Source organism: Mesoplodon mirus, assembly GCF_964341445.2.
Source record: "Mesoplodon mirus genome assembly, chromosome: 1".
Taxonomy (NCBI): domain Eukaryota; kingdom Metazoa; phylum Chordata; class Mammalia; order Artiodactyla; family Ziphiidae; genus Mesoplodon; species Mesoplodon mirus.
In genome coordinates, this window is record NC_138976.1 from 43,077,107 (window position 1) to 43,104,366 (window position 27,260).

Sequence of the window (27,260 nt, forward strand, 5' to 3'; positions counted from 1 at the left end):
TTTTCCATACATATAGTTATGTATTTATTTAAAAAAATAATGCTCACAACCCATGCAGTTTCATAGTCTATATTTTAACCAACCATTATATTTATATTGTCAGTATTTTTCTGGTTATTAAATATCCATCTGAAGCAGAGTTTAATGGACATCCTATGGAAGTTCTCTAACTCATTTATCCAAACATTCTTTTGTTGGACTTGTTTTTTTTTTCCTTCCAGTTTTATTGAGATATAACTGACCCTACAGCACTGTATAACTTTAAAGTGTACAGCATTGTGGTTTGACTTATATCATGAAATGATTACAATGTTTAGTGAACCTATTATAATTTAAGTTGTTTCTAATTATTTTCTATTTTAAATACTACTGAGATAAACATTGTACTAAATATTTGTGTGTATAATAATTTTGTTACACATTTACAGAAGTGGAATTTCTTTGTCTGCCAGCTGTAAATGTGTTTTTTTTTTTTTTTTTTTTTTTTTTTTTCTGATTAGGAACAGTGGATCTTATGGGATCCACTATCCAAATTAGGGAATTTGGTAAAGGAAATACATTTTATTTTATTTTATTTTTGAAGTAGTGATTTTCTTTTTATTTTTTATTTTTTTTTAGGAAATACACTTTAGAGAACAATCTCTAAGAAGGAAAGAGAAGAAAAAAATCCGCTGTTTAGCGTTTTGTTAGCCATCCTTAAAGTTATTCACATTCACATAATTTTAAAATTAAATTTTACCCTTTTATAGATTTGGGATCACAATATGAAAACTCATTTGTAAACTATATTTTTAAACTACACAATATATTGTAAAAACATTTCACCATGCCATTACATATTTTCAGCAACATCATTACTAATGTTTGTATAGTATTCTGTTGAGTAATGTACAATAATTATTTAAATGATAACAGATTGACGAGAATTTGTCTTTTTCAACATTTCAAAATTAGGAGCTGTGTTGCAATAGATATCCTTAATTATTCTTGTGTGTGTATGTTTCTGATTATTGCTTTGCCATATATTCCTCCAAGTAGAATTTCTCAAAGGAAATGAACTTATGTTGGTGAAGACTAAGGAAAATGGGTCCTTACAGTGTTGGTGGGAGTGTTGAATTAGTTCAGATTCTTTGAAGAGCATTTGATAGTATGATTTTAGTGTTTATATTTTACTTCATCCATGCAGGATTTATTTTGGTATATTCTGTGAATTGGGATCTAAGGTAATCCTATCGTTTGTAGTTAAGCAGCTTTAGCTGAACTAATTCTTTCTCAAAAGAGTTTTAAACTGTTGTTGATGAATTCATTGAGTTGTCAGACGTTTACATTTGTAACTCATTTGCAACTGTATTCCTGACCCACTAGTAAAAACAGGATAGGGAACATGACTCAGAAGACATTGTACATTGTTTCCCTGTTATAATTGTTATAGAAAACGGTCAGTTTAGAAAAAAAAAACAGATTAGAAACTGGTTTAAGGTATCCCACTATTGCTTATTCATAATTTCTGACTTTCTGAATTTGGGTGGAATTATTCTGACCTGTTAGTCATACTGTGTATCCCTTTTGGTTTGAAACACCACAACTCTCGCAAGCTGTGGCCTTCACAATATACTAGCATTTGTTTGGGGGCTGTGTGTTGCTCTAGCACCACTTGATTTTAATTATTCTGACCTTTCAGTCTTGTGTAACATCATTGTTGCTCTAGAACCATTTTGTTTTTTAAATTATTTTGACTATAATATAGTTTAACATCCTGTAGTCTTTTTCAAAAACAGTTTAACAACTTTTTCTAACTTTATTTTTCCTGAATAGTTTATTCTGAATATCATTCTGAGTAATTTTATCAAGTGCCCCAAATTTCCATTGCATTAAACTTATAGAATAATGTGGGAGAAATTGGATTTCTTATATTGTATTCGATCTTGCCACTTAGGAACATGGTGTATTTGTTTACTCAAGTTTTTTATGTTCTCACCTAAATTTTTTAGTTTTCTTTTTGTAAGTTCCATATATTTCTTAAGTATACCTTCATTCTTAAGTATTTTATGTATTTCTCTTTTCTGTTGTGAAAGCGTACTTCTCCCTATTTTCAAGCTTGTTATTATTTATAATTAAGAAAGCTAAGGATTTTTATATGTTTACTTGAAAATCAGACTCCTTAGTTTCTTATTAGTTCTCATAGTTTCTCAGTTGATATTTTTAATTTTCTTGGTAGGTCCCTATAATTTCTCCTTATCCCTAGTTATATCGTATATGTTTCATTGCTTGGCTGGAACTTTGAGATTGTTTAAACTAAAAGGAGACTTTGGGCATCCTTGTTTAATTTTGAATTTAATGTGAGTGCTGTGTGTGTGTGTGTGTGTGTGTGCGTATTTTTTGTGTGTGTGGCGGTGCCCCGCGGCATGCGGGATCTTAGTTCCCCGACCAGGGATTGCACCCGCGCCTCCTGCATTGGGAGCGTGAAGTCTTAACCTGCTGGACCGCCAGGAAAATCCTGCTAGTATTTATGTTATGTATGTCAGCTCGTTTTGGGCTACATATTCTTTCTTATAGTAAATAATTGCTATTTTTACCGAATTTTTAAAAATCAGAAATATTTTATTTCACTTTTTGCATTTATCAGTGTGACCATATAATGCTGTGAGCTGTTAATGTGCTGTATTATAATTATTTAATAATGTTTCTAATAGTAAACCATCCTTGAGTTTCAGAAATTAGTCTGTTTTGCCCTGTGAGTTAATCTTTAATACAAATATTTTGCATTTGTTAGTATTTTGTTTAAAGGTTTTTACATCATTGGTCATAAGTTAGACAAAACAATTTCCTGACTGGAGGACTATCTTTTTATAGTTTTGGAAGCAGGCTAATGCTAACATTGAACACTTAAATGAACAGCTTTTATTTCCCTACCCAGTGTTCTGGAGCAGTTTAAATAGCATTTATATGTTTTCATGAAACTTGGAAATAATGCACCTCTAAAGTAGTCTGATTCTGTGCCCCTTTTTGTGGGGGAGAGGGAGCATCTGGATAACTTCTTCAGTTTTACGTGACTCCATATAGTCTAGTTTTCTAGTTTTTACTGAGGCAGTCTTGATGATTTATTTTTTCTTACACAGGTAATATTTAGATTTTCAGAATTCACTAGCAGAGAGTTGTATGCAATATCTGTAGTATGTGTACTTGCATGTCCCCTTGTTTGCTTTCCTTTTTGTGTGTGTGTGTGTAAAACATAATTTGTTTTATTTTACTATTTTAAAAACCTGGCTCTTAGTTTTATTCATTATTTCCATTAAAAGTTTTTTTAAATTTATTAATTTCTCCCTTGTCCTCCCTGCAGGTTGATATTTTTTCTCTTTCTAACTTCTAGTTTATTTGCTTAAATTTATTTAAGTTTATTTTTGTTTGATGATCAAGCATTTAGGGTTTTTTTTTAAATTGAGGTATAGTTGATTTACAATATTATATTAATTTTAGGTGTACAACATAGTGATTCAAAATTTTTATAAATTATAATCCATTTATAGTTATTAAAAATATTGGCTCTATTCCCTGTGTTGTACAATATCCTTGACGCTTAATTGTTTTATACATAGTACTTTGTACCTCTTAATCCCCTGCCCCTATCTTGCCCCTCCCACCTCCCCTCTCCACACTGGTAACCTAGTTTGTTTAGTCACAGTATCTGTGATTCTGTTTCTTTTTATGTTCACTAGTTTGTTTTATTTTTTATATTCCACATATACATGATAAATACAGTATTTGTCTTTCTCTGTCTGGCTTATTTCACTGAGCATAATACCCTCTTAGTCCATCCATGTTGTTGTAAATGGCAAATTTTATTCTTTCTTATGGCTGAGTAGTATTCCATTTGTGTGTGTGTGTGTGTGTGTGTGTGTGTACACCACATCTTCTTTATCCATTCATCTGTTCATGGGCAGTTAAGTTGCTTCCATATCTTGGCTATTGTAAATAATATGAACATTGGGGTGCATGCTTATTTCGGGGCTCCTGGTCTGTTCCATTGATCTGTGTATCCATGTTTGTGCTAGTACCATACTGTTTTGATTACTGAAGCTTTGTAGTGTAGTGTGAAGTCAGGGAGCGTGGTACCTCCAGCTCTGTTCTTCTCTTTCAAGATTGTTTTGGCTATTCAGCATCTTTTATGTTTCCATACAAATTTTAAATTTATTTGTCCTAGTTCTGTGAGCAGTGCCATTGGTATTTTGATAGGGATTGCATTAAATCTGTAGATTGCCTTGGGTAGTATGGTTATTTTAACAATACTGATTCTTCCAATCCATGAACATGATGTATCTCTCCATCTGTGTCTTCTTCAGTTTCATCAGTGTCCTTTTGTTTTTCGAGTACAGGTCTTTTACCTCCTTAGGTAGGTTTATTCCTAGGTATTTTATTCTTTTTTGATGCATTGGTACATGGAATTGTTTCCTTAATTTCTCTTTCTGATAGTTCGTTATAGTGTATAGAAATGCAACAGACTTCTGTATATTAATTTTGAATCCTGCAACTTTACTGAATTCATTGAAGAGCTCTAGTCATTTTTTGGTGGCATCTTTAGGATTTTCTATGTATAATGTCATGTCATCTGCAAACAATGACAGTTTTACTTTCTGTTTTCCAATTTGGATTCCTTTTATTACTCTTTGTTATCTGAAAGCTGTGGCTAGGACTTCTAATACTATATTGAATAAAAGTGAGGAGAGTGGGCATCCTTGTCTTGTTTCTGATCTTAGAGGAAATGCTTTCAGCTTTTCATCATTGAGTATGATGTTAGCTGTGGGCTAATAATATATGGCCTTTATTATGTTGAGGTATGTTCCCTCTGTACCACTTCCTATAGAGATTTTATCATAAGTGGATGTTGAAATTTGTCAAAAGCTTTTTCTGCATCTTTTGAGATGATCATATTGTTTTTATTCTTCAATTTGTCATTGTGGTGTATCACGTTGATTGATTTGTGGATATTGAACCATCCTTTCATCCCTGCAATAAATTCCACTTGATAATGGTGTACGGTCTCCTTTTAACATATTGTTGGATTCAGTTTGCTAATATTTTGTTGAGGATTATTGAGTCTATGTTCATCAGTGATAGTAGCTTGTAATTTTCTTTTTTGTGATCTCTTTGTCTGATTTTGGTGTCAGGGTGATGCTAGCCTCATAGAATGATTTCAGAAGTATTCCTTCCTCAGCAACTTTTTAGAATAGTTTGAGAAGGATAGGTGTTAGCTCTTCTTTAAATGTTTGGTGGAATTCACCTGTGAAGCTATCTGGTCCAGGACTTTTGTTTTTTGGGAGTTTTTAAATTACTGATTCAATTTCATTATGGGTAATTGCTCTGTTTATGTTTTCTATTCCTTCTTGGTTCAATCTTGGGAGATTGTACATTTCTAGGAATTTGTCCATTTCTTCTAGTTTGTACATTTTACTGGCATATCTCTTATGATTCTTTTTATTTCTATGGTGTTGCTTATAAATTCTCCCTTTTTATTTCTGATTTTTATTGATTTGGGCCCTCTTTTTTTCTTGATGAGTCTGGCTAAAACTTTATCAATTTTGTTTATTTTTTCAGAGAACCAGCTTTAATTTCACTGATATTTTCTGTTGTTTTTTTTTAGTCCCTATTTTATTAATTCTTGATGTTTATGATTTCTTTCCTTCTACTAACTTTGGGTTTTGTTTGTTCTTTTTCCTTTAGGTGTAAAGTTAGGTGTTTTTTTTTTTTTTTGGTTTAAAGTTAGATTGTTTATTTGAGATTTTTCTTGTTTCCTTAGGTAAGCTGTATCGCTTTAAAATTCCCTCTTAGAACTGCTTTTGTTGCATCGTATAGATTTTGGATTTATTGTGTTTTGTTTTCATTTGTCTCCAGTTTTTTTTTTTTCTTCAGTGATCCATTGGTTGTTTAGGAGCATATTGTTTAGCCTCCATGTGTTTGTGTTTTTGGCAGGTTTTTTTTTTTTTTTTTTTTTGTAGTCTCATGGCATTGTGGTCAAAAAAGATGCTTGATATGATTTCAATTTTCTTAAATTTACCAAGGCCTGTTTTGTGGCCTAGCATGTGATCTATCCTGGAGAATGTTCCATATGCACTTGAAAAGAGTGCGTTATCTGCTGCTTTTGGACAGAGTGTTCTATATATATCTATTAAGTCCATCTGCTCTAATGTGTCATTTAAGGACAGTGTTACCTTATTGATTTTCTGTCTAGATGATCTGTCCATTGATGTAAGTGGGTGTTAATGTCCACTACTAATATTGTGTTATTGTTGATTTCTCCCTTTATGTCTGTTAATATTTGCTCTTTGTGTTTAGGTGCTCCTATGTTGGGTGTATATATGTTTGTAATTGTTATATTTTCTTCTTGGATTGATCCCCTGATCATTATATGATATCCTTCTTTATCTCTTGTCACAGTCTTTGTTTTAAAATCTATTTTGTCTCATACAGGTATTGCTACACTGGCTTTCTTTTGATTTCCATTTGCATGGAATACCTTTTTCCATCTCCTCACTTTCAATCTGTTTGTGTTTTTGGATATGAAGTGAGTCTCTTGTAGACAGCATATATTACAGGTCTTGTTTTTGCATCCATTCAGATGCTCTCTGTCTTTTGATTAGAGCATTTATTCTATTTATATTTAAAGTAATTATTGATACTTATGTACTTACTGCCACTGTGTTAATTGTTTTGGAGTTGTTTTTGTAGGTCTTTTTTGTTTCTTTTTTTTGTTCTCTTCCCCTATGATTTGATGACTATCTTTAGTGTTATGTTTGGATTCCTTTTTCTTTTGTGTATGTATCTATTATAGATTTTTGTTTTGTTGTTACCATGAGGTTTATATGTAGCAATCTGTATTTATATACATGATTATTTTAGGTTGGTGATCTCTTAATTTCAAATGCATTGTAACAACCATGTATTTGTACTCTGCTCTCCTCACAATTACCATTTTTGATATCATATATTTTACATCTGTTTGTTTTGTGTATTCCTTAACTGCTTATTGTGGATATAGCTTATTTTACTGCTTTTGTCTTTTAACCTTCCTACTAGCTCTTACATGTTGCTTTACTACCTTTACTGTATGTTTGCCTTTACTGATGAGCTTTTTCCTTTCATAATTTTCATGTTCCTAGTTGTAGCCTTTTCTTTTTCACTTAGAGAAGTCCTTTTAACATTTCTTGTAAAGCTGGTTTGTTGGTGCTGAACTCTTTTAGCTTTTGCTTGTCTGCAAAACATTTGATCTCTCCAGCAAATCAGAAAGAGAGCCTTGCCAGGTAGAATATTCTTGATTGTAGGTTTTTCCCTTTCATCATTTTAAATATATCATGCCACTCCCTTCTGGCCTGCAGAGTTTCTGCTGAAAAGTCAGCTGGTAGTCTTATGGGAGTTCCCTTTTATGTAACTTAGTGCTTTTTCCTTGCTCCTTTTAATATTCTGTCCTTTTAAAATATTTTTGCCATTTTAATAACATTGTGTCTTGGTGTGGTCCTCTTTTGGTTGATCCTGTTTGGGACTCTCTGTGCTTTCTGCACTGGGATGTCTGTATCCTTTCTCAGGTTAGGGAAATTTTCAGCTATTATTTCTTCAAATGTATTATTTGCTCCTTTGTCTCTTCCTTTTGGAACCCCTCTAATGTGAATCCTAGTATGCCCAATGTTGCCCCAGAGGTCTCTAACTGTCCTTATTTCTTTTTATTCTTTTTTCTGTTCAGCGTCAGTGATTTCCACTATTCTTGTCTTCCAGGTTGCTGATCCTTTTCCTGTGTATCATTTAGTCTTCTATTGATTCCTTATAGTGTAATTTTTGTTTCATTTATTGTGTTCTTCATCTCAGTTTGGTTGTTCTTTATATTTTCCAATTCTTTGTTAAAAACTTATAATTTCCTGCCCTGTGCATCTTTACTTCTCCTGAGTTCTTTCATCATCCTTATGATCATTACCTTGAACTCTTTCTTGGGTAGATTGCCTATATTTACTTCACTTTGTTCTTCTTTTGGGGTTTTATCTTATTCCTTCATTTGAAACGTGTTCCTCTGTCAACTTATTTTGCCTGAGTTGCTGTTTTTGTTTTTATGTATCTGGTATGTTGGTTATGTTTCCTGACCTTAGAAAAGTACCCTTTTGTAGGAGATATTCTATGCGCCCCAGCTGTGTACTTCTCTCTGGTCACTAGAACTGTGTGCTCTAGTGGTGCCTCCTATATGGGCTTTTTGTGTCCTTCTGTTGTGGTGGGCTGACCACTGTGGGTGGACTGGTAGGTGTGGCTGGCCCCTGGTCTGGTTGGTTGCCAAGTCCTGCCTTGTGTGGAGGCTGCCAGCCACTGATTGGTAGGGCTGGGTCATGAGGTGGCTGGCTGTGGAAGCCCAGGGGGCCTTAGGGCTAGTGCTGGCTCACTGGTGGACAGAGTTGGGGTCCAGGAGATCCTGGAGCCAGTGCTCACTTACTGGTGGCTGAAGTCAGGTCTCGGAGCTGGTTTTGGCCTTACTGTCAAGCAGAGCTGGGTCCTGGGGTCTGGCTAGAGGGCCCAGGGGTCCCAGAGCTGGTGTCAGACCACTGGAGGGTGGGGCTGGTTCCTGATACAGCTGGCTGCAGGGTTTGTGTTGTCCTGAAACTTGTCTTGGCTTGCTGGTAGGTGGGACTAGGGCTCAACTGTCCCAGGTCTGGTGCTGGCCTGCTAGTGGTTGGGCTGGGTCCTGCCCTGGCAGGCTTCAGGGCTGAGGTTGTCCTGGGGCTGATGAGTGCCCACTAGTGGGTGAGACTGGTCTTGAGGCTAGAGCAGGCTTGTTTTGAGGCAGGGGCTGGGCCCAGTGGGTCCTGGGGCTGGTGCCTGTCCAGTGGTATGTGAGGCTGGTCCTGAGGCCAGTGTCAGCTCCCTGCTGGTAGGTGGAGTTGGGTCTTGGAATCTCTGCCTGTAGGGCCCTGGGAGTCCCAGATCTAGTGCTTGCACACTGGTGTGTGGGGCCAGGTCCTGGGCCCTCTGGTGGGCACAGCCATGTCTGGGGCAGCTGTCTGTTCAGGGGTTCTTAAGGCAGCCTGCCTATTGGTGGATGGGGGTATGTCTTGGCCCAGTTAGTTGCTTGGCCTCAGGTGTCGCAGAACTGGTGACTACAGGCTGTTGAGTCCTGGGGTCCTAGGGCTAATAAGCTAGAGGGAGGATTCCACAGTGATACTTGCCAGCACCAGTGTCTGATAGAACGAGCACCCAAAGATGGCAGCCCCCAGTGTCTGTGTCCTTAAGGTGAGCTCCAGTTGCCTCTTTCCTCTCTGGGAGACTTCTCAAGATCAGCAGTTAGGTCTGACCCAGGCTCCTTTCAAATTACTTCTTTTTCCCTGGGCCCTGGAACGTGTGAGATTTTCTGTGTGTCCTTTAGGAATAGAGTCTGTTTCCCACAGCCTTCCAGCCCCCCTGAATTTAAGCCCTGCTAGCCTTCAAAGCCAAACATTCTCAAGGCTTGTTTCCTGGCACAGGACTCCTGGGCTAGGGAGCCTCATGTGGGGCTTAGACCCCTTGCTCCCTGGGGAGAACCTCTGCAATTGTATTCTCCTGTTTGTGGATTGCCCACTGAAGGGCATGTGTCTTGATTATACCATGACTCTCCCCCTCCTACCTGTCTCATTGTGGTTCTTCTTTATATCTTTAGTTGTAGAAGATGTTTTCTGGTAGGTTCTAGTCTTTTTCATAGGTGGTTCTGCAGATAGTTGTGATTTTGGTGTGCCCCTGAGAGGAGGTGAGCTCAGGGTCTTTCTACTCTGCCATGTTGGGAAGTCTCCTGCAAGCGTTTAGGTTTTGGATTTGTTCTCGATTACAACTTAATTCTGTATCCCCTCCCCTCCAGATTTTGATACTAAGACCTCCTTGTAATTTTCTAGATGGCTTCTAATTGTGTTTGGTTTTCATATCCCTTTTGGCCCAAGAATTATTTAGAAAAGGGTTTGTTATATTTTTAGTTGGTTAAATTATTTTGGCTATAATTTTTCTCATTGCATTCAGATTTTAATCAATTTTGTTCATAGATGTGAAATTTATGATTTGAAATAATTTTTATGGCTTAATATCTGATCAGTTTTAGTGTTCACAGTTTCTTGGAAATATGTATTCTTTGTTGGCAACATAATTTAACATACATTGTTAAGTTTATTGATATAAATTTGTTTATTCAGTTTTCTGTATCCTTTTTATTTTTTATCTTGTCTACTTGCCCAAGGCTTAAGAAAACTCAACAGTCTTTCACTTCTATTATGTTTCTGTCAATACCTCATTTAAAATGACGTATTTAAAATATATACATATTTTTTTCTATTTTAATGCTGTATCATTTGGCACATAGACATTTATAACTTTTCCTGTTCCTTTTGTGTATACCCATTAACAGTATAAAATAGTCACATTCATTCCATTCAGTATCTTTTGCTCAGAATTGTATTTTTATATTACATTGATTTGAATTTGTTTGATACATCTTTGCTGATTGTTTTTGTAAATAGAGGTTGCATTTTGTTTGACCCTTGCCTTTTAAAATGTGATTTTAACCTATTCAAAATTCTTTTTATAATTGATACTTTTTAAATGTTTTCTATTTTTGCTGTTCTTTATTTTCTTTATGTGTTATTCTTTAAGGGCCTACAAGGTGTAGTACAATACTTCTTTTAGCTGTGGGAAACCAAAATATGTATATATAAAAATAGATTGTGAGGCATATTCTGTACTGGATTTCTTTCAGTCCTGCTCCATCTGTCTTAAGTTTACTAGAGATTCCTCCCAGATTCTGACAAGAAGTTGTCTGTTGTGAGTCCTTTATTTTCCTATACTTGTAAGTATTTAACTAGGAGGTTGGTAGAAGCTGTAGAAAGAGTTGTTAGGTAGATGTAATTTTCAAATGAACTCTACTATTAGATTTGTTAGGATAATGCAACATACAGCAAATCTTAGTTTTTCTGAACATCAACAGAGTTAGAAGAAGGGAGAAGCCAATATTTTAGTAAATTAGAATTCAACATTTTAAGAAATGATAACCAGCTATGTAGTTAATGTTAATTGTCATGAGATTCATATTGAATTCACTTCAGGGATGATAATGATGACTGAAGATATTTGCAGTGGAAGCATCTTCAGCTGGAAGAATTTATTTAATTGCCATGCATGATTGAAGTCAGGAAATAATATTAATTAGGAAATTATAAAAAAAAAATTTTTTCCCCATTGGGACATGCTGCTTGGGGGAGTATTTAAATGTTGGTTCTTCTAGCAGATGTGCCCAATAGAGGTCTTGTTCTTTGGCAGTGTCCCTCAAAAAAGAGAAGAATTATAGTTTCTTTTGTTTCACAAGTTGCCCTTTTCTTGGAGAATTTTTAGGTGATTCTATTAAATATTAGTTTTCTTAGTTTTCTCACAATGAATGATCTTATTTATAAATTTGTATGTGAGAATTTATGTCACTATATACTACTGTTGTAATTCGTTACTCCCTCCCCCTTCTCAGGCCCCCCCCTTACTTGAAAGGGGTTTGCTCAAATTACCACTAGATGGCAGTCTTGCGTTTTAGTAACTTAGAGCTTTAGTTGCAAGCTCTTTCTCCCCCTGCCCTTCCTCCCCCATATCTTCCAGATATATGAAGATTTTTAACCACTCTCTTATATAAATTGAACATATGTGGAACCAGGCAACAAAATAGCATTTTGGAGTCAATTCTGTAGCATTCCCACCTTGCTCACATTAGTTAATTCCATACTTGGAAGTTGAGCTATCTCTTGACTAAAGAAGTCTTCCCTGACTCCCCAGACTGGCTTAGTCCCCTTGATAAATGTTGCTTGTATTTTTTTCCTTTTAGGGTGCTCTTCACAGTTTAATGTTGTTTTTGTATGTGGCTGATTAATACCTTTCCTCTCTATGTGCCCCTCCCCGCAAATTGTTTGTATATTCTACAAGATCAGGGACAGTATCTGTTGCTGACCTCTGTTATTTATAGTAAGGCATTTAGTAGATGTTCAGTAAATATTTATTAAATAAATGAGGCAATGGATGAATGAACTATGAAGATCCTATTAGGAACATAAAATGCCACGCACAAAATATATGTCAAGAAGAAGGTAGTTCAGTTTATGATCATCGTTTTCTAAATATTTTTTTTGAAATAATTTCAAACTTACAGAAAAGTTGTACCCTTTATCTACATGTTGGGCTTCGAAAGTGATGCCCCATCACCCTAGAACACTTTCAGTATATTTTGTGCAAACATGGCATTTTTCTATGTAACTATGGGAAAGCTATCAACATCAGGAAATTATCATTGATATATGAATCCCATCTAATCCTTAGACCCCCTCCATTTAAGTTTCACCTATTTTGCCATTAATGACCTTAATAGCACAAGGATTCAGCTCAAACCACATGTTGTAAATTAGTTGTCAAGCCTCTTTGGACTGTTTTAGTCAGGAACAGTTTTGCAGTCTTTAATGGTCATGACCTTGACACTTTTGAAAATTATAGCACTTATTTTGTAGAATGGTTCTCAGTTTGGAGTTGTCTCATGTTCCTCATGATTTGATTTAAGTTAGGCATCTTCAGGAGGAACATCACAGAAGTGACAGTGTGTTTTGGTGACCCAGGATTTTGTTTTATTACTGATAGTAATAATTTATTCATTTGTTTAAGTTGGTGTCTGCCAGACTTTTCCATTGTAAAGTTACCTTTTTTCTCTTTGTAGTTAGTATTTTACATGTTAATATCAGTATAGAATTGTTTACTGTTTTACTCAGTGGGTTGTAATTTGTTGCTGTCATTATTTATTTTGATGTTTAAATCGCCCAGGATTTGGCCATTGGGATCTCTTCATGCTGCATTGTGTGTTCTTTTGACATATCCCCATCATTCTTTATGGGTGTCCTTGCTTTTTGGCACAAGATGCTCAGGGCTCATCTTGCCTTTCAACAGTCGTTTCTTCAAAGAGCCCTGGTTTGGAGAATGGTATTTTAAAAATAAAATCTGTGTGCATAGTGTGTACATTGTTATTGGACCTGTCCATTGACAGAGCTAGGGAATATGTATTTGTATATACAAGCGTTTATATAGAAATTTTCATTGGTAGTAATTTATACGTATGTGTATGTTTATTTTTGTGTGTGTATGCACAAACACACACATAAGCACACACCCAGTATCTCTATGAAGTTACACTGATATCTTCACTTGCACAGGATTTATTCTAGTTTTCTTTCCATATTTACAACTTCCTTCTCCAACATGGAGAATTTTGGCTTCTACTATTCTTAATATATTTATTTGATCAATTCCAGTGTACATAACAGTCTGCCCTTTGCACTTTCGGGCAGATGCCCTCCTCACCCCTTTCAAGATCTGACACCCAAGTCAACCTGTCTCCCTTGCCTCTGCATGGGTATCCTCCCTTTTTGTTTTGTTTTTCATTTTGATTTTAATTTTTAGTTTTATCACATGGTGATCAGAGAGTTTGTAATATTTCTCTTTTATGGAACTAACTGACATTTCCTTTTGACCTACTATATAGTCAATTTTTGTGAATATTCCACATGCTCTTAGAAGAAGGTATGTTCTCTACTATCAGGATACAGTGTTCAACATATCAATATAAGATTTGCCTTGTTAGTTATGTTATTTAGATCTGTATAAATATTCTTAATTTTTGTTTAATTGGCCTGTCTTGTACTGAGAGTGGAGTGTTAGCATCTGCTATCAGTAGTATGTCTCTAATACTTCTCCTGTATTTCCTGTAGTTTCTGCCTTATATAAGAGGTTGGTCTTATCTGGTGCATAGATATTGTGTCTTGCTATATTTTCACTGTGAATTGTGACTTCATAAAATTCCTTCTTCGTGTCACTTAGTATTTTTTAGCCTGCAATCTACTTTGAGCTCATGATTTCAATCCCTCCTTTATTGTTTCCACTTCTGTGGTATATCTTTGCCCATTTTTCTACATAAAGGCAACTTGAAGTCTGTTATATTCTGTCTTCCAGGAATGCTGAAGGCCTGGGCATGTGTAGTTTTTATTTGTGCTACTTGTTGAATTTATTTATTTGGTCTTGGTGAGGATGTGTGGAGTGATTCTGATTCAAGTGTCTACCATTACCCTTCAGACCAAGAATCTCATCTTCCTGTTTTTAGTATGACTCTCTGCTATGATACCAGCCATATTAGAAGCATGTGTTTTTTTCTCTGTACAGTTACTGATAACATATATGCAGCTTGTGATAGGTACCTTCAGGTTATTCAAGCTCCCCCTCATCTGTTAAATGATGGTGTTAGCTTCAACTTGAAAATTTTGAGTCTGTGATTCACAATATATTTGATGATTAGGGCCTAAAACACCTTGTCTTTCATTGTATCTGCACTTGTTACTGAGCCTGTACTCAGTACAACTTAAGCCTTTACATAAATATTATTAGAGGCTATTGCCATTGGATGTTGGTTTCACTCTGGCAGTTTAATATTTTGATCGTCTGTATTCAGGTGACAAGCTTGACAGTTCTTAACGTATTTATTTTATACACATAAAAGTTTATCCTTTGGCTAATGACTAAATCAGTTATTCAAATATAGCCTTTCTGTATTAGGTTGAGTAGATTGTGATTTATTCAATCTGATTACCTCATTTGATTTATTCTTACTGGGGCAACCTATTTTGTTCAGATGGTTTTCATTATAGTCAGAATTTCCAAATATAGCTCCCTTCACTGTGACCAGAATTGACCATCATTTTAAAAGTAATAAGAGAATACATTGTCTTTTATAAAATTAGAACACTTCAGATAAATCTTTTATGCCCTTTGACTTCAGCCTGAACCTTGTTCCACCTTATTATAATTAACCATTATTATGAGTTTTGTGTGCCTGGAAGAGGTTGAAGTTTCGGATTGAAATACCTCACTGACTCCTAGGAAGAAATAAGGAAGACAGTAATCTTTTATATGTATCAGTGAAATACCTGAGTTTCAGATATAAAGAGAAAACCTTAACATACTTCCACTTTAAAAGAACTGGTTACAGTACTTTAATAATATTGATAATAACAGCAGCTAATGTTTATTGAAAATTTATCATGTTCCAGGCCTTCTTTAAGTGCTAACACATGTGATACTCTTAATCCATACAACAAACCAACCTAGCATGGTTGTTATCCACAGAAGAGAAAAAGGGGGCATGAGTGGTTTAGTAATCTGACCAGGATCATGTATGTGGCATGTGGTAAAGTGGGAATTCAAACCCAGGTAGTCTGGTTACAGACTGCATGCTCTTGATCACTATGTTGTTGTGCATGTGAAAAAATTAGGTTAGTATTGGACTCTCATCTGTGGTGCTAGAAGCTAGAGGAGCGCCAAATGTCTTTTGCAAAATCTGTCATTTGTTTGTCATGGCCAACAAACCGCATGTTTGTGTATATGTAGAATTCAGAAAATCTGCTAACCTGAACCCTCTCTGAGAAAAATAAATGAGGAAAAAGATCTCAAGATAGAAGACTTGAAATTTATAAAATGTGTTAAGTGAAAATGTTCTAAAAGGGGTGATATGGGAGAAGTGAAAGCTAATGTGTCTTGATGGGATTGCTTAGTTATTTAATATGATAATAGTATACTAGAGAAATATCAGTTAATCATAACTATTAGGATGGGAAATGGAATTGAGAAACACAAAAGAAAGCTTTCAAATGATAGAAGAAGAAAAGGAAATGTGGAAAAATGTAACCAAGCAAGTGAAATAAGTTCTAAAGAAGGAAAAAAAAATAATGAATAGTAGAAAGAAAGATGGAAGGAATGAAATGAAATGAAATGTTTGTCTGTCATTACTGACTATGAATGAGCCAAAATATCCTCAAAAATCAGATATCAAAAATTATACAATTTGTAGGGTCAGAGAATATGTGTGTGTGTGTTTATTAATTAAATGATAAAGTTGAAAGAAATGACTGGGCAGAGATAAACTAGGTACATGCAAATAAAGTAAAGGAAAAGTGGTAATATTAATGTCAGACAAAGAATAATTCAGGGTTAAAAGCACTGACTGGATATTGTGTATTTACAAGTTGCAGTCCTTGAAGATGCTATAATAATTGCAAATCTCCCCCCCATTGAGATATAATTGACATATAGCATTGTATTAGTTTCAGGTGTGCAACATAATGATTCAGTGTTTGTATATATTGTGAAGTGATCACTACAGTAAGTCTAGTTAACATCCATCACTACACTTTATTTTTCTTGTGATGAGAACTCTTAAGATCTATTCTCTGAGCCACTTACAAATACACACTGTAGTATTATTAACTATAGTTACCATGCTGTACATTATATCACCATGACTTAGTTGTTTTATAACCTGAAGTTCATAACCTTTTGACCACTTTACCAACCCCTCCAGCCCCTGCCTGTGGCAGACACCATTCTGTTCTCTGTATCTATGAGTTTGGTTTTTTTTTTCTTTTTTTAAGATTCCACACGTATGCAAGATCATACAGTATTTGTCTTTCTCTGTCCTACTTATTAGCATAGTGCCCTCAAGGTCTGTCCATGTTGTTGCAAATAGCAAGAATTCCTTCTTTTTTATAGCTAAATAATATTCCACTATGTACACACACACATACACACACACGGTCATACATACATTATATACATACCACATCTTCTTTATCCATTCACTCATCAGTGGATACTTAAGTTGCTTCCATGTGTTAGCTATTGTAAGTAATGGTGCAATGAGCATGTGGGGAGCAGTGCATGTCTTTTTGAATTAGTTTTTTAGGATAAATACCCAGGAGTAGAACTGCTGGATCAAACAGTGGTTCAACTTTTAATTTTTTGAGGAATCTTCATACTGTTTTCCATAGTGACTCCACCAATTTACATTCTCAGCAACGGTGCACAAGGGTTCTCTTTTCTCTACAGTCTCACCAATGCTTATTATTTCCTGTCTTTTTGATAATAGCCATTCTAGCAGGTATGAGGTGATATCTCATGGTGGTTTTGATTTGCATTTTCCTGATGATTAGTGATGTTGAGTACCTTTTCATGTACGTGTTGGCCATCTGTATATCTTCTTTGGAAAATGTCCGTTCAGATCCTCTGTCCACTTTTCAATTAGATTGTGTGTTTTTTTGCTATTGAGTTGTATGAGTTCTTCATATATTTTGGATATTAATCCTTTATCAGATATATGATTTGCAAATATTTTCTCCCATTTGTTAGGTTGCTGTTTCATTTTGTTGATGGTTTCATTTGCTATACAGAACACTAACCTCTTATACAATACAATAGCCATAACCACATGGCACTCACATAGAAAGAGCAAAATCTCTGAGAATTACAACCTGATTAGAAGACAGTTATTGTGAGAATTTAAAATTCAGTTCTTTAGTGGCACTAGGCTTATTTCCTGTGCTTAATAGCCACACATGGCTAGTGGCTGCCACATTGGACAGTGCAGATATTGAACATTTCCATTCTGGCAGAAAGTTTAATTGGATGGCTCTGATCTAGAAAGTATAGCAAAGGAGAACACTTTATAGACTTATGGGACATAGCTAAACTGGTATTTGGAGGAAAATTGAATGCTTTTAATAACTGTATTATTTAAAATTAAAAAAGACTGAAAATAAGTTATTGCTCAAATACTCAGTTTTTAAGTACTCAAAAAATAAGTACTCAAGATATTAGAAAAACAAAAAAATAAAACCAAAAGGATAGAGAAGAGAATTTTTTTAAATGCCAAAAATAATGAGAAATAGAACAAAACATAGAAATACTGAAATTGGTTGAAAAAAGTAAAGATTCTGAACAGACTATAACTGTTGAAAAGGAAATAAAAAATGTATTTATTAGTCACCATATCAGGATGATATTCCAGCTAAATTATATTTACTTCTAAAAAAATAGATTTTACTTTTATTCTAATAAGTGATGGACAGCTTTTTATTATGTTTTTCTGAAGCTAGTATAATAATATACCAATGCTTGGTAAAGGTAGTTTTTTTTTAAAGACCAATGTTTAAATATAGAAATTCTAAATGAGATTTAGCTAATTTAATCATACAACAGTAAAAGAATAGCATTTTCTTGGAATGCAAGGATAGTTTACAATAGGAAATCTATCAATTTATTGCATCAAGAGACTAAAGGAGAAAAGCCATGTGATTCTGTTACTGGATGCTGAAAAGGCATTTGATGAAATAATTAAAAACACTTCAATGTAATAAGAATTATGGGAGAAACTGCTCCAGTTACAGGAATAATCATAGCACCTACCACAGAGGGTTGTTGTGAGGATTTAATGACAATGTATATAAAAATGCTTAGAGCAGTATTTGGCACATAGAAATTATTCAGTGTTAGCTCTTTCTATTATTTAAATAAGATAAAGTTGATTTGTTAAAAAACAAGAGGCAAATAATAGCATTGAATGGCAAAGTATTTTGATTAAAATTATGAAGACAGAGTTTTGTTCTTACCACTATATTCAGAATCATTTTTGAGGTTGTTTCATTTCTCTAAATATAATAAAAGTAAAAAATAAAGTAACTGTTATAAATACTAAAAAAGGAGATAAAATATTTTGTTACAAATGATATGATTTGCATGCCTAGAAAACCCAAGAGACTATTAAAGACTAATAAAAATACTCAGAGATAAGTTTAACATAATGGTTCTGTATCAAGAAAATAAAGAAATGAAAGTTGAACGAGATCTCAATAAAAATTGTCAACCTTTCCAAAATTAACATATGAATTTCATTAATTCCTGTTAGAAACCTAGAAACCTTTAAAATGACTTTAAAGTGCATGTGGAAATTATATTTCTAAAACTACCTAAGAAAATATACTATATATTTAATTCTGTTTTTGTTAACAGTCCCTCTTCCTCCTCATCCCCGCTCTCCTTCTCCATGCTATAAACACCTATTTGTATGGAGAAGGCTGAGGAAGAAAACAGTCATGCCATTTTAGTGGCATTGTTTTCCTTACCTTGGTGTAGATGGGAATCTATGGAGAGTTAGAGGGGCGATCATACTTAATTTAATATATATTTGTGTCTCTTTCACTTGTTATAAGGAATATATGTATAATTTTTAGTGTAATATATATTACATATATATAATTTTTATATATTATATATAATTATACATTATAATGTATATAATTGATCTAATATAGAAAAGATAATAGAAAAATGTTTAATGACTTTTCACTCATTGAAGTTGAAACTCCATTTTAGTTAAAACTAGAAATAAAACATATCATTGATTGATTTAGGAGATTTTAAAGAAAGATCTCAGATTTTTTAAATGCATACTGAAAAACCAAAATGTATTTTCTTTTAGCTTTCCTGAATGTTTGGTGCTTTCTACAATGGCAAGATTAATTTTTAACTCAAACATTCTGAAAAGAATTTTCTCTTTTTTTTCTCTCTGTCAAAGGTATGCAACCACTCATGTATTCGGTTCAGGAAGCGTTAAATGCTAGACCATGGTGGATTCGTGTGGGGACTGACATTTGTTACTATAAGTAAGTATTCTGACAATAATAGGACATCAGTTTACAGAAGGAAATATTAATTCGTCTTATTTAAGTTCAAAGATAAAAAGTTATTGTGTTCTTTGAATTTGGTGATATGGTTTAGAATTACTTCCAACAGAGTTTTTAAAAATTTGAGATCCATGTGGGGGTATATTTAGTGGAAATAAAACGTGTTTTGTAGACAGACAACAGACTTAGGTCCAAATCTTGCCTCCCCCACTTAGATGTGTTCTCAACTTTTTTAGCTTTAAAACTCTGGAAACTTCATTGAGTAAGACTGAAATTAGAAACTCTAGGAAATAATTTACAGTGGTTTTTTTTTATTATTCTGGTGATATTAAGTGTAATTCTTTTCTCTTCTGCACACAAATGTTTACCTCATTTTAACTTCAAAAATATTTTACTTGGAGATGTATTCCACAATTACATTACTTCTGCTTTCACAATTCAACTTTGACTTCAAATAGGTGATCTGTTTATCAAGTTAAAATAAGTGCTAGAAATCATTTATTGCTTCAGTGGAATAATTGGATTATTCTTCAATTCATGACTAAGTAATCTAGGATTATCATATGCCTTGCTTCCCATTTTTACTGTTTCTGCATGTAATACATTTCAAGATAACTTCTATCCTCTATTGAATGCACTTGACATCCCTGTTTTTCTCTGTTATTAATTTTAATCCTGGCATTTCTGTTTAGTGGATTTTGACTTTTTATATTTTATATTGTGCTTAACTAGCACTAATGTTCCTTTTCTTTTAGTTTGATCTGTTAGAAGAAGAAGAATTTTAAAATTAAACTGTTTTTAATGGTTTTGATAGGATTTTGGAAAAACCTAGATCGTAAGTGCTATTGCTTTCTAAGAAAGAAATCATTCCTTGGAATTAATCTCAGTAGGGTTTTCCCCATTTTATTAGCAAAATAAATAGTAAATAAATGAGGGAAAGAAGCATAAGGTTATATGTAATTCTTCTTCACCTGAATGAATTTCATATTTCTTTTAATGGTAGCCTAATATAAATATACTTTATCATTTATCTCTTTCTCATAAGTTGGAGTGGAGCAGTGATTATCTGGGAAGTGCTTGGTTAGATTTTGGCAGAGTGATTTAAATTGTTAAAGGGTGAAACAATGTTTTTCAAAAAGTATTTCTTTCATGCTTTTCTTTTGCACAATAGAAATCATCAATCAATGAATGCTTTTCTTTTTCACACTGTAAAGTGAATCGTCATAGCATCTCAGGTGGTTTTTCTTTTTTATGTAAAGGGTGATGGCAAGGATTTTTGTTTGTTTAGTTTTTATTTTTTCTTTTGGCTACTTCCAGATTTGGAATTGGAATTCAGGCCAATTCAACAGATATTTATTAACCACTTTCTATGTAACAAGCACTGTTCTAGTTGCTTTTCTCAAGCCTGAAATCCAGATAGTGGGGATTAAAAACTACTATTTTTGCACTGTCCTTTGATACTTGTTTGTCTCATCTGTAAAATGAGAATAAATCTACTTTCCACGAATATGTGAGTGAATATAACCTATAAAATGCCATATAGCTGTAATGTGGTGACATAAATACCTCCACAATTAGATGTTAAGCTTTTGGAGTAAAAGAGTTGGCAGGATCTACTTCCGGGCCTTATTTTGCATTTTCCTCAACTCTTAGCACCTTGTCATTGAGTATCTATTCAAGATGTAGTGGCTAAGTTAATGAAGACTGTATCATTCTTTTACGTCAGTGTTCTTTTATTTTCATTAATAGCAAGCTTGATTTTTATAAGATTATATTAGAAGGTCTGATCCCAGGGTAGTTCTAAGGTTGTGATCTACCTTGAATGTCTGTGTGCATGAATAAGTAATCTGTAGGCCCTGGCTTTTCTTCAGTTCATGGCTTAAATAATACAAGGTGATTTGGAATTTTAGAAATGAAGTTGATAGACCAAAGCATCTTTAGGTCATCATATCTCAATGATACTTAATGTCTGGAAAGTAATATGTAGTTTAAAAAACTTTTTATTATGGAAATCTCCAAACATTTACAAAAGTGGATAATAGAATAATGAGGCCCCATGTATTCATCACTGAGTTTCAACAATTATCAACACATGGTTTCATTTTAGCTATACTTTCACCCCTACCTCCACACTGAATTTTTTAAGACATATTTTATCCTTATTTTTCTCCAGATATATTTTATCCATAAATGCTTCAAAGGTCTTTGTCTTTTTGAGATACATATTTAAGACAATCTAACCACAAGGCCGTTGTCACACCTAAGAAAATTCCTTAATAAGATAAAATATCCAGTCAATGTTTGGACTTACTTGTCTCATAAATGTTACTTTATAGTTGGTTTGTTTAAATCATACCAACCAAGGGATCACACGTATGTCCTTTAAGTCTCTTAATTTATAGGCTTCCTTCTTCTCTGTTTTTAACTTTCTCCTTTATTTATTGAAGAAATTAGATCATTTGTCATGCAGGATTTTCCATATTTTGGATTTTGCTGATTGCATCCCTGTGGTGTTAATGAATTCTTCTATCTCACCAATCTCCTATAAACTCATAGTTAGATGTAGAAGCTTTATCAGTTTCAGGTTTCATTTTTGACAAGAGTACTTCATAGATGGTGCAGGGAATTCCTGTTGCATCATATTAGGAAACATATCATCTCTGGTTATTTATTCTTTTGTAATTTTAAAATTGATCAGTGAATTCAGGTATTGTCGTCTGATCCGTCAGCCTTTCATCCAATGGTTGTAGCAGCCATTGGTGATCACTGCCTGGATCCAGTAATGTGTATGGCTATCAAAGAATGGGGGTCTAAAACTTCTATTGATGTATAGAGTAGTAGCTCTATTTAATTAGTAAATCCAGAAGTGGAAAGTCATGATGTTGGCTGATAACAATTAACTGCTTTTTTAGTACCAAGTCTAATTTTTGTTTTAAACAACATACTGATTTTTTGTAGAGATTTATTTATTATTTATTTATTTAATTAATTTAATGTATTTTTGGCTGCATCAGGTTTTAGTTGCGGCACGCGGGATCTTTCATTGTGGCATGCAGGCTTCTTTCTAGTTGTGGTAAGCGGGCTCCAGAGTGCGTGGGCTCTAGTTTGCGGTACTCAGGCTCTCTAGTTGAGGCACGCGAGATCAGTAGTTATGACGTGCAGGCTTAGTTGCCCCACGGCAGGTGGGATCTTAGTTCCGTGACCAGGGATCAAACCTGTGTCCCCTGCATTGTACGGCAGATTCTGTACCACTAGCCCACCAGGGAAGTCCCCCAAGTCTAATTTTTAAGAGGATTTAAGTTAAACTTTTTTACAAGCCATGGTTTTTCTTTTTTTTTTTCTGAAATTCTGTTTACTAAAATAGCAAGAAAAATCAGAATTTTTATGTGGATGAAATAAACAATGCATTTCTGTTGCAGAAATCACTTCTCAAGAAGTTCAATTGCTGCAGGTGGGCAAAAGGGAAAATCCTACTATACAATTACATTCACTGTCATTTTTCCACATAAAGATGATGTGTGCTATTTTGCTTATCACTATCCATATACGTATTCAACTTTACAGGTGAGAACTCATTAAGTTGTACTGTGACCATTATTGTGTTGTATGTGTATGTGTCAGATAATTGAAGAAAAATTGCTTTAATTAAATATCTAAATAAGATAAGAAAAAGATTCAGGGTTGATGACTTTAGAAAATAATAACAATATTTGTTGAAATCATTAAAGTAAAATGGGAATATAGTCTTAATTTTTATTTAATAGAAATACTATGGAAATATGACATGATTTTTACTTTCCACTTTGGGTAGAAATCTACAAATCACAATTTATAAATTTTAACTAGGTGAGATTTCTACTTGTTTAAAGAAAAGCATTGAATCTCACAGAAAATGTAATAGTAGAAAATGTATATGCAATTTAAGTTTTTCTGTTGTGAATTCATTTCTTCTAATGGAGTCATATGGAGTCTTCATATGGAGTCCTAGATCCAGATTGCTTAGAATATGGGGTATAAGAGTTGTTTTGTGGGTTCTTTTGAGATTTTTTGATTATTTGCGTTGTAAAACAAAAAATTCAAGTAATTACCGTGGCAGATTTACACTCAGAACAGAATGTCTGTCCTAATGATCAAGGATCTTGAAGCTTCGTATGATCAATTTACCCAGAAAGGAATTGGAACACAATGATTAGAAACAAGATTCCAAATTATGAGAGAGGAGAAAATGAGAGAAAAACATAGTCCATAGAGCAGAAGAAATGTCAAGGCCGAGAACATTAAATGAGGCTCACTTTATTTTAGTAAGGTTCCAACCTACAGTAAAGGTATAAACTGATATCTTTCTGTGCTGAATAACATAGCATCAGAAATATAGTGTTGTTATTTACATGGTATTTGTTACTGTCCTTTACTGATGTTACCTTTTTAATATATTTTAAATGCCCCTACTTTCTTCCAGTCCCACTACCACGACCTTTTCCATGCATTACCATTGTTTCTCACCTGGACTTTTGCCGATCTCTTTCTAACTGGTGTCCCAAAATTCACTTGTATCCCCTTTCCTCTTCATCACTGTTTTATCACACTGTAGCAAGAGGGCTCTTTGATGGCAAATCTAATCATATAAATCTGCTCCTTAAAATTCCTTAGTGATTTCTCTTGCCATTTGTATGAAGTCTAAAATTCTTACCATAGCTCATTCAGTCATTTCTCCACTATTTTGCACAGTTTTGGCCATTTATTCATACTGTTTGGACTGTTACTTACTTAATATTTATTTTTAAATAGACTTTAAAGTAATTCACTCTTTAAAGATTATCCTCATCCTAAGTTAATATATGTGGAATTACAGGTTTAATGTGCTAAACTTTTTTTCTAATTCACAGTAAAATACATATCTATTAAAAATTTTTTAAAGGTTATCCACATATCACTTAGTTACCTTAATTACCAAATACTATGCTTTGGGAAGGACTGGTCTACCAGGCCCTTTCTTCTGTGTTAAATTCTCGATTTCTTACCCTTTTCTTTCTGGTCTAGCTATAATGAATCTTCTTCAGTTCTTTGAAATGTCCTTCTTTTTTCTTATTTCACGGTCTTCCTGTATGCTTTCCTTCTGCCTACAGTGCACTTTCTATCCATTTCACTCATCCTTTGGATCTCACTTTAAATGTAATTTTTTTTTAGAAGACCTTTCCTCCCTGCCCAGACTCTGCAAGGCTCCCTTCCCTTTATTTCAAGCTCTCATAGCACTGTATATTTTTTCTAGGGTAGGGACCATTTATTCATTGTTATATCCCCAATGCCTGGCACAGTTTCTAGCCCAGAAATAGTGACCACATGGTAAATCATGATTATGTGAATGAACATAGGCAAAAGTTTGGAAACCAACTAAGTATCTTTAAAATAAGGGATTGAACAATTTATTTTTGGTGTGACCATATACTAAAACCATTAAAATTTGTGTTTTCAAAAGACATATATTCAACATGTTTAATGATATGGCATAATATTTATAATTATGAATATCTTAATGTGAATGTATAAATTATTAAATGATAAAATCAGATTATAAAAAGTCTTACATGTAATTACAGTTTTGTTTATATATATTGGCATTTGTTAGTAGTAATCTAGGTGATGCAATTATGGGTGTTTAAATTTTTTTCTTGTACTTTCTGTGTCTTCCAGACATTTTATGATGAGCCTTTATTAATCTTGAAATCAGGAAAGATTGTTAAAAAACTTGTGCTGCATAATATTCATTCTCCATATTTTAGGTTGCCATTAACAGATCTATAGTCACAAAATTTCAACATTCAGAAGCCTTTGAAAACCAAAAGCATTTTCATAACCCATTTGGCAGCAAAGCCTGGCCTGAATTGATGTGAGCTTATTTAGAATATTGATTCTACTTAGCGTGACTCTTCATATGCTTTGCTACAGAAATACTAATGTGCTTATTTACAGGCTGCTGCTGCTGACCCCACTGGTTATATCACACTATTAAGGGTATCCAAACTGTATCTATCCCCTTTCTCAAGTTCCCAAATACTGATATTTAACTGCATCTGGACCCTAATCCCTGGAGAAGGGATTAGGAATCTGATTCACTTTTAGTTATGTTCAAGATCTGGATGCATTTATTTCTGTTTATCATAGGGAGTTTTTAAATGATTATATACTTTGCTTTTAAATTTTTATTAAGATGCATCTTCAAAAATTGGAATCAGCACACAATCCTCAGCAAATCTATTTTCGAAAAGATGTGTTATGTGAAACCCTGTCTGGAAACAGCTGTCCCTTGGTGACTATAACAGCAATGCCAGAGTCTAATTATTATGAACATATCTGTCAATTCAGTAAGTTTGTCTTCTTCACTCACAATACCAATCATTCTTACTTATTTTTCTTTGCTTCATGACTATTTTGTAAGGGCATTAGTACTAGGAATAAGCATCAGAAGTCTTGGGTTCTAGTCTGGGTCCTGTTACTGCCTAGCTTGGGCCCACTTCTGGGCCTCAGTTTCCTCATATGAGGGAGCTGCCTGAGATGACCTCTGAGGTCTCTTGATACTAATATTCTGTAGTTCTTATTCTTAGAAGTCATACCCAAAGTATAGTATAACAAATTATACCATCAGTTTAAGACTTTACAATTAATTTTATTTATAAATAAAACTACCATAAACCTATCAAGTATTTTGATGCTAGTACTGAATAGCTACTTGTTTTTCCCTGCCATTTATGTTTTTAAATTGCCTCAAATGTACAGCTATGGTAAAAAAATATATATGCATATAAGAAAACTGTTCTAATTTTGTTAAGAAGGTAAAATATTTTCGGGAAAGAGAAAGAGCTTGCTATTCATGAAAATATGAGCAGATGAACTGAATGGTTATTTTGTAGCCCTGTATATCTAAATGTATAGTGAAAAATATTTTTCTTTGTAAATCTCTGAGCAGATATACCTACTGTTCTGTGCTTATCATAGTGACTATAAAACAGAAATAAGATTATATGTTCCTTCTTTTTTCCATGACTTTATGAAAAATAAATTTATATTTCATCTATTTTCCCCAGATACTTGTTCTTTATGAAACCAAGATAATATTAAAAAATTAATTTTATGTGTTAGATTAATCATCGTGAAATAAATGACTCAAATACTATTTAATGTGTTATGTTCATATAAGACATGACTTATATGGGTTTTATATCTGTTTTCTCTAGCGGGCCTAGTATAGTGCTTGTATATAATAGGTGCGCAGTGAGTTATACTTTGACTTTACATCAGTATTCACAATTGAGTAGAAATATTTCCAGAGCCCCAAAGTCAAACATCATACAGCCTTTTAGTAGACGTTCATTTTAATTTGAGGTTTTATGTCTACTTTAGGAAATCGCCCTTACGTTTTCTTATCTGCTCGGGTGCATCCTGGAGAGACTAATGCAAGTTGGGTAATGAAAGGAACATTGGAGTATCTCATGAGTAATAACCCTACTGCTCAGAGCTTACGAGAATCCTATATTTTTAAAATTGTCCCTATGCTAAATCCAGATGGTGTCATCAATGGAAAGTAAGTTAAGCAATAGTTATAGAAATATTATAGATTGTTGTGGCTGTCCTGTATAAACTTGTTGAAATAATAGCATCCACATTAATTTCAAAAACAAACCTAGTGATTTTTCTAGA

At 33.9% G+C, this 27,260-nt stretch overlaps 1 protein-coding gene across 3 annotated transcripts in view; it reads left to right on the forward strand.

Moving 5' to 3' along the window:
* AGTPBP1 (ATP/GTP binding carboxypeptidase 1) overlaps positions 1 to 27,260 on the forward strand; it is a 188,978-nt gene that overhangs the window by 124,874 nt on the left and 36,844 nt on the right. For all 3 annotated transcript variants that reach the window (XM_082613851.1, XM_082613852.1, XM_082613853.1), the window contains 4 exons: positions 19,457 to 19,544; positions 22,985 to 23,129; positions 25,774 to 25,927; positions 26,964 to 27,144. In XM_082613851.1, coding sequence (XP_082469977.1) covers positions 19,457 to 19,544; positions 22,985 to 23,129; positions 25,774 to 25,927; positions 26,964 to 27,144 — 568 coding nt within the window. The remainder of the gene's footprint in view (positions 1 to 19,456; positions 19,545 to 22,984; positions 23,130 to 25,773; positions 25,928 to 26,963; positions 27,145 to 27,260) is intronic.